Source organism: Mytilus edulis, chromosome 8 (genome assembly GCF_963676685.1).
Source record: "Mytilus edulis chromosome 8, xbMytEdul2.2, whole genome shotgun sequence".
In the NCBI taxonomy this organism is placed as follows: Eukaryota; Metazoa; Mollusca; class Bivalvia; order Mytilida; family Mytilidae; genus Mytilus; species Mytilus edulis.
The window spans coordinates 47,575,929-47,584,851 of NC_092351.1; the positions used below are offsets into that span (position 1 = coordinate 47,575,929).

Genomic DNA, 8,923 nt, shown 5'->3' on the forward strand with positions numbered 1-8,923 from the left:
TCAAGTTTTTTCACTCTTGTTTGCCGATTTACGTAACCATATCTGTGTGTTAAATAATCGGATGCTACACTTTCTATTACCGATTGGTTGAACTGAAGTCGGGTCATAACCGGTAAAGATATGTTATGACTGTATAGAATATACGCGTTTAACATAATGCGGTGAAATATGTGATATATAATTTGTTTCCATACTTTACTGCATTTCCTGTGATCATTGTATGCTCCGATCATTTGGTCGCTTAGGTCGACACCGCCCATAAATGTATTATATGCGCCTATGACCCTAGGTTTACCGTTTAGTGTATTAATAGAATTATAGAAAGTAGACACCAATGAGACTGGTTTTTTTCTATTGTGGTCTCGGAAACGGCAAAGAATGATTTGTCTTTGTCTCGAATAAACAGCATTCCCTTCTGCGGACGTGCATTTTTGATCATCTGGGGCATAGGTCTATTCTTTCTCATTGTGCAGGTTAGATACGTACGCTCTCTCAGTAATTTTTTAGATAAATTCAGTGAAGCGAAAAAGCTATCTGCGAAAACATGAAAGCTCTTTCCAAGAAGATTCGAACTCTTCATTAAATTCATAACTTCATTTGTTCCTTGCAATGTTCCAGCAGGAGTGGGATCGAAACGTTTCCCATGATAAACATTCATCTGTAATACATACCCGGTGACGGACTCGACCAACATCCAGAATTTAACACCAAACCTTGATCGTTTGCTAGGAATATACTGCAACATACTAGTCTTGCCTTTTGTACCCACAAGGAATTCATCTACAGCAAGTTCTCTTCGGGGATTATAAAACCGTAAAAACTTCCTGTTAACGAAATCAAGTAACGGTTTGAACCTCTGGGATGGTCTGTATGCTGGGTCATTTCGCTTTGGCAGTTTTTTCGTGTCCACCAGGTGCAAAAATTTTAATATATTTTGGAAACGGTTTCTACTAAACATACAACGGAACCAGGGTGTAGATTTGGATGGGCTGTGCTTATTCCAATATTCTTCTATTGATACTTTCCTAATTAAGCCCATGTTAAAAAAAGAAGGCAAGGAACCCCTTAAACTCGTGTATGGTTAGTTTACCCTCCTTCTGCCACTGCCTTTTTCTCGAAATTCGTCTGGTTTGACGAATGGTTTCATTGCAAAGATTCCTTGCATATATACAAAGGTAATCAGAAATAATTATATACATTTATCATATTAAATCGTAATATTTTATCATATTACTTTGAAAATGTATATGTTTGATGGTGGTGATTAAGTGGTGTGTGTGTGTGTGTGTATGTGTGTGTTTAATCTTAGAAAATACTCTTATTCCCTACGTTGAAGAAAAACTTTATAATCAGGGATTTTTTATATCAAATTCAGTATTAAGTGAGGAGCTTGGCCCATAAAGCAAACCTGAATAATAATAATACAAAAAGTGACATAGATCCCCCTTTCCGAGTTAAAAGGCTGATCAGGAAATGTATTATTTTTATTTTCTTCATTTGTTTTTGTATTTGGGGATTTGTTGATGTCTTCGTGCCATTGCCTTATATCCGTTCTTTTTAATAAAGTCATATGAAACGAGTGACTGGTGAAAAAATAATGTTTATCCAATTCTTGGACAAATGCATGTATATATCATAAGGCAGCAACCATTTGATTTTCTTGAGGGCTATGGATTGTTTTTCCCGAGAAACAATTTTTTCGCCTTTGGGTTTGGCGAAAAACAATCTATTTTTTTTAGACAAGACAAGACAATTTTTTTTCTTTCTATTTTAGCATTACATATAGTGGCAGCTGAGTGTGAAACATACATTAATTTTTTTCTAAGGGTCAAAAGCAAATTATTTTTTTCTCTAAAATCTGAAAACAAAAACTTTTTTTCCCAAATAATCCATTGCAGTTGTAACGGGATCTTCAAATTTTAAGTAAGATTTTGTACTTGCTCATGAACAAACAGAACAGCACAAAAATCTACTGGAATAAAGAATAGGAAAGCAGCTGAGGAAAATAAAACTAATCGATTGTCATATTTTTAGGGTTATCAAATGAATGTCATTTTTGCAGGACCAGTAAATTTTGAGCCGGACCAGTAGATTTTAAGTACACTGGTCCGGCTGGCCAGTACACTAAAAAGCTTAAATTCCACCCCTGCACGTGTTAAACATGTACAATCAGATAATAGTTTATTTCAGTGGCAGATCCATGCGTATTACAATCACCTAAAATCACTTTACATACGGAAAATATGTCGGCGAATTGCTTCCTGGAAGCAAGTAATTAAAAAAAGTAAACTTCTTCTAAATGTTGACAAATTAAATAAACCGTTGGTTTTACACGTCTAGTAATTTTGAGGCCCTTTATGGCTTGTTGTTCGGTGTTCGTCAAGGCTCCCTGTTGAAGGCCTTACCATGACCTAAAAAGATTTACTTTTATAAATTGTTATTTGGATGGAGAGTTGTCTCATTGGCACTCATACCACATCTTCCTTTATCTATGTTGGACTGTCATTTTCAATTTTTGATCGGTCCACACATACCATTTCAGTAGGACGAACACCCATTTATTTTTATTTGTACGGGGAAATAGGTGTTCAAAATATTCAACATCATATTTTAGAAAGACACAATGTCATAAATGAAACAAATTGTAATCACGTAGTCTTGATTTATAAAATTTTCAACATTATGTTTTAGAAAGATACAATGTCATAAATGAAACAAATTATAATCACCTAGTCTTAATTTATATGACTTTGTTGAATATTTTATTGACTGTGTCATTTACATTTTTAGTTGCGCGATAGTTCTATTTAATGATAAAAAAAAATGAAATATGGCTATGAAAGAGACGCCTAGTAAAAATAATTATTTCACTTACCTGTTAGTTTGTTTGACAAACTCTTTGATTCTTTGATGAGATCAATTGAAAACAGTAAATAAAAGTAAGCTATTGGCGCGGCATCTCGAGCAATTCCACGCAACAACATTAGAACATTGATAGCATCCATGACGAGGAAGTGCGTAGCAGTCTTAGCAGCGATAGGTGGTCATACATGGTACTAACTTAAATGGCACCGGAATTAGATACATTTGTGTAGATCTGTATGTCTACATTATAAATATGCCTCATTCATTATTGCGTAAAATGTTTTTAACCAGTTTTTACCAAAATATTTCTTCATCTGATTGAGTGTTCTTGTATTAAAACAAATATTTGTCTATTCTAAACAACAACAAAAAAATGTTAATCGTACCAATCCTATCCTTTTAAGTAACAAAGCAACAAACGCTCCTATCTAGTTGGTTAACTTTATTAATCCAAATAAACACCCAAATGAGTTTGTTTATTTCGTTTGAATATTGTTGTGTTATCCCATGGCTGTCAATGTCTAACACAATTAAGGACAAAACCATACTTTTTACAATTAATGTTTTGCCGATGAAGGTCGGATTTCTGGTTTTCACGACCTCCAGACAACTTTTTAATTTATTAAAATCATATCATCGTCTTTTGTTTTTCACCAATTTAATTTTAGTGAACCTAGGATTTTTCTCTTGTAACGCCCTTATAAACATACCTTGTAGTTCTATCGTAATCAATTCTAGCCCAAGAAGTAAGTCGTATATTGTTAACATTTCAAATGGATTTTTTACTGTTTTTGTCATATTCTTCAATGTCTTTATTAGCCCTTATTGCGCAAGCCCATGATATAAAGCAGAGGTGCTATTGGATAGTCTTATCGTGTTGTTCGTGAAATTGGAGTATATTTAGAAACAAATCAATTTGTTTTAATGCATCTATTTTCATCTTTAAATGACATGTGTATCCACATACAAAATATCGGTTCAAAATTGGATTGGTCTAGATGTATTAACTTTGTAATACATCTTTGAATCTGAATGATAATATTTTAATAATTATTTTATAGTCAAAATAAGTACAGTTAATGATCTCCATTTTTAAAAGTGTTCTCGTATGATTAATCTTAAACATGACAATATTTGTAAGTTGTAAGTTTAATTTCTTTTGTTATACTGTAAAGTGGATAATTTTGTCGGAGTTAAAAAGAGGTTATTAAACGACTACATTAAAAGACTTTGGTTTTAAACATGAAAACTTACATTCTGCCTGTTATTCTAGGTGGAATGGAACTAAACATTCATTTATAATTTATAATTAACAAAAGCAAATGCCCAAAATGATAAAAACAGTTGTATGGGTAAGTGTATAGAAAGGTATATACTATGAAAACTAGAGCGAGGGGCTTGCCCCAAGCTCTTATTTTCATAGTATATACCTTTATATACACTATCCAATGTAGCACATATTTACAACTTGAGTAATCCTGTAAGTAGTCTATTGATATGTTTTGGCTGACTAGGTGTAGCTCATTTTCGTAGTTTTGTAAATCTACTCACTATTATCATTGTAAGATATTGACTCCAGAATGAAAAGATTGTAGTTGCTGGTGTAAGTATGTTTATTTGTATAAAGCTGTGTTTTACTACAAATGTACTATACATGATAAATTTTAAAACATTTAGATAGTTTGCAGTGGCAGTCCAAAAAGAGGGTGATGGAAAACGCTGTTTTTGGGGATGATCAATGTTTTAAATAAGAACATACATTTGGACCCCCTCCCCCTTTTTTTGGTTTGAAACCCTTTTAAAATGGATGGATCTGCCCCTGGTATGTACCCATAGGCAGTCTAGTGGATAGTTTACATGCATGAAATATCTGTCACTGGACATTAAGCAACCAATTATCAATCAATTCATGACGAAATCGATCAAATTGCTTTAATTTCCCTTCACAAGATTTCATGGTTCACTCTATTATCGGGTACAAAGTAATTACATGGAAGATAAATGATTACAATTTTAGATGGCATTGTACTCTAATCAAGTGATAAAGAATTATATGTGTTATTCTTTATTTAAATGAAAGAAACTTTTAATTGTCAAAAACATTTTTAGATCTAAAGATTAAATAGTGGGATGTTTAAAATTAATTTGAAAACTATTTACAAACTATTTAGTTTAATTTGGAATAAAATTGAGAATGGAAATGGGGAATGTGTCAAAGAGACAACAACCCGACCATAGAAAAAACAACAGCAGAAGGTCACCAACAGGTGGAACACAACATTTTTTTTTCAAAATAGCCAGTAGCAATTTTTATTTCAATATCTTGATTACGATACAATGAAATCTTACCCTTGTGGTCATTCATGCGTAGTTACTTAGTACACGGAAAAAGTATGTACTATGAAAGTCAGAAGGGAAATTTAAGTGATTTGATTGGACGAGAAGTTGTAAGTATGTGCTAAAAGAGGGATAATTGATAAAAAAAATCACAATACAAAGTAGAAAACAAATAATTCAATCAATTCACTTACTTTGCTGTGAGAATATTACAGAATAATAAAGAAAAATAACCAACAGTCTAATCAACGATGACATCGTACAAGTATACAGCCACAACACATGGTACTCATCTAGTCTGTAGTGCAAACCGTTTTAAAACTGAATCATCTGAGAATGGAACACACAGCTATTGCAATTTAATTTTCATGAAAAATCAGCAATCTTCAATTTCATTTTTTTTTAACTGACTAAACACATCGATTTTGGTTTTTATTACAACGATAGAGCAGTAGATATAATTGTTTGAACATATATTATTCATGTTTGACTCAGTGAAGTATGTAGTATTACGTATTACCTCAATTACATATTAAATATACACTAGGATCGATTTGTAAAAGCAAATTTGCTTGTTTCTAAATTCTAAATATTTATTTAAAGTGTATCATATCGTTATGTAATGATTTATCTGAAAAAAAACTATTGTGTAAACTAAATTTTGTGTACGAATAGTTGTCTATAAAATGTTAATAGAAGCAAAAGAAGGGCAATCGAAAAAAGTAAGTTGAAGACGACCAAACTCTAGAACTACAAAATGGTGAAAACGAACAACACCTTATGGAATGATAAAACGTTTAATAAAACGAATACAACCACAAAAAATGAAAACAATAAAACTGAATAAGCAACTTTTAATTACCAACATATATGGTTCCTTATTTAAACTTGAACTAATGCAGTTAAAGGCTACATTAAAACATAAATGTTTCATAAATAGCCATCATAAGGCATTCTTAATACTATAAAATTAACGAATCAATAAGACAAATGCTGACATAACTTATGGAGACATTTGCAAGAACATTTTTTTTTCCTTTAAGATTTTTTTTCTTCATTCATTTATATTCAATGCAGAATGTTACACCTGTTTACTAACGATACATACGGAAAATATGTCGGCGAATTGCTTCCTGGAAGCAAGTAATTAAAAAAAGTAAACTTCTTCTAAATGTTGACAAATTAAATAAACCGTTGGTTTTACACGTCTAGTAATTTTGAGGCCCTTTATGGCTTGTTGTTCGGTGTTCGTCAAGGCTCCCTGTTGAAGGCCTTACCATGACCTAAAAAGATTTACTTTTATAAATTGTTATTTGGATGGAGAGTTGTCTCATTGGCACTCATACCACATCTTCCTTTATCTATGTTGGACTGTCATTTTCAATTTTTGATCGGTCCACACATACCATTTCAGTAGGACGAACACCCATTTATTTTTATTTGTACGGGGAAATAGGTGTTCAAAATATTCAACATCATATTTTAGAAAGACACAATGTCATAAATGAAACAAATTGTAATCACGTAGTCTTGATTTATAAAATTTTCAACATTATGTTTTAGAAAGATACAATGTCATAAATGAAACAAATTATAATCACCTAGTCTTAATTTATATGACTTTGTTGAATATTTTATTGACTGTGTCATTTACATTTTTAGTTGCGCGATAGTTCTATTTAATGATAAAAAAAAATGAAATATGGCTATGAAAGAGACGCCTAGTAAAAATAATTATTTCACTTACCTGTTAGTTTGTTTGACAAACTCTTTGATTCTTTGATGAGATCAATTGAAAACAGTAAATAAAAGTAAGCTATTGGCGCGGCATCTCGAGCAATTCCACGCAACAACATTAGAACATTGATAGCATCCATGACGAGGAAGTGCGTAGCAGTCTTAGCAGCGATAGGTGGTCATACATGGTACTAACTTAAATGGCACCGGAATTAGATACATTTGTGTAGATCTGTATGTCTACATTATAAATATGCCTCATTCATTATTGCGTAAAATGTTTTTAACCAGTTTTTACCAAAATATTTCTTCATCTGATTGAGTGTTCTTGTATTAAAACAAATATTTGTCTATTCTAAACAACAACAAAAAAATGTTAATCGTACCAATCCTATCCTTTTAAGTAACAAAGCAACAAACGCTCCTATCTAGTTGGTTAACTTTATTAATCCAAATAAACACCCAAATGAGTTTGTTTATTTCGTTTGAATATTGTTGTGTTATCCCATGGCTGTCAATGTCTAACACAATTAAGGACAAAACCATACTTTTTACAATTAATGTTTTGCCGATGAAGGTCGGATTTCTGGTTTTCACGACCTCCAGACAACTTTTTATTTTATTAAAATCATATCATCGTCTTTTGTTTTTCACCAATTTAATTTTAGTGAACCTAGGATTTTTCTCTTGTAATACATCTTTGAATCTGAATGATAATATTTTAATAATTATTTTATAGTCAAAATAAGTACAGTTAATGATCTCCATTTTTAAAAGTGTTCTCGTATGATTAATCTTAAACATGACAATATTTGTAAGTTGTAAGTTTAATTTCTTTTGTTATACTGTAAAGTGGATAATTTTGTCGGAGTTAAAAAGAGGTTATTAAACGACTACATTAAAAGACTTTGGTTTTAAACATGAAAACTTACATTCTGCCTGTTATTCTAGGTGGAATGGAACTAAACATTCATTTATAATTTATAATTAACAAAAGCAAATGCCCAAAATGATAAAAACAGTTGTATGGGTAAGTGTATAGAAAGGTATATACTATGAAAACTAGAGCGAGGGGCTTGCCCCAAGCTCTTATTTTCATAGTATATACCTTTATATACACTATCCAATGTAGCACATATTTACAACTTGAGTAATCCTGTAAGTAGTCTATTGATATGTTTTGGCTGACTAGGTGTAGCTCATTTTCGTAGTTTTGTAAATCTACTCACTATTATCATTGTAAGATATTGACTCCAGAATGAAAAGATTGTAGTTGCTGGTGTAAGTATGTTTATTTGTATAAAGCTGTGTTTTACTACAAATGTACTATACATGATAAATTTTAAAACATTTAGATAGTTTGCAGTGGCAGTCCAAAAAGAGGGTGATGGAAAACGCTGTTTTTGGGGATGATCAATGTTTTAAATAAGAACATACATTTGGACCCCTCCCCCTTTTTTTGGTTTGAAACCCTTTTAAAATGGATGGATCTGCCCCTGGTATGTACCCATAGGCAGTCTAGTGGATAGTTTACATGCATGAAATATCTGTCACTGGACATTAAGCAACCAATTATCAATCAATTCATGACGAAATCGATCAAATTGCTTTAATTTCCCTTCACAAGATTTCATGGTTCACTCTATTATCGGGTACAAAGTAATTACATGGAAGATAAATGATTACAATTTTAGATGGCATTGTACTCTAATCAAGTGATAAAGAATTATATGTGTTATTCTTTATTTAAATGAAAGAAACTTTTAATTGTCAAAAACATTTTTAGATCTAAAGATTAAATAGTGGGATGTTTAAAATTAATTTGAAAACTATTTACAAACTATTTAGTTTAATTTGGAATAAAATTGAGAATGGAAATGGGGAATGTGTCAAAGAGACAACAACCCGACCATAGAAAAAACAACAGCAGAAGGTCACCAACAGGTGGAACACAACATTTTTTTTTCAAAATAGCCAGTAGCAA

At 31.7% G+C, this 8,923-nt stretch overlaps 1 protein-coding gene across 1 annotated transcript; it reads right to left on the bottom strand.

The window, feature by feature from the left end:
• Positions 1–298: 298 nt before the first annotated feature.
• Positions 299–7,079, bottom strand: LOC139484141 (piggyBac transposable element-derived protein 4-like). Its single transcript, XM_071267869.1, has 3 exons — positions 6,950–7,079; positions 5,397–5,400; positions 299–1,064 (listed from the first exon to the last, which is right to left on the bottom strand). The coding sequence occupies exons 1-3, from the start codon at positions 7,077–7,079 to the stop codon at positions 299–301; spliced, it is 900 nt and encodes a 299-aa protein (XP_071123970.1).
• Positions 7,080–8,923: the final 1,844 nt, after the last annotated feature.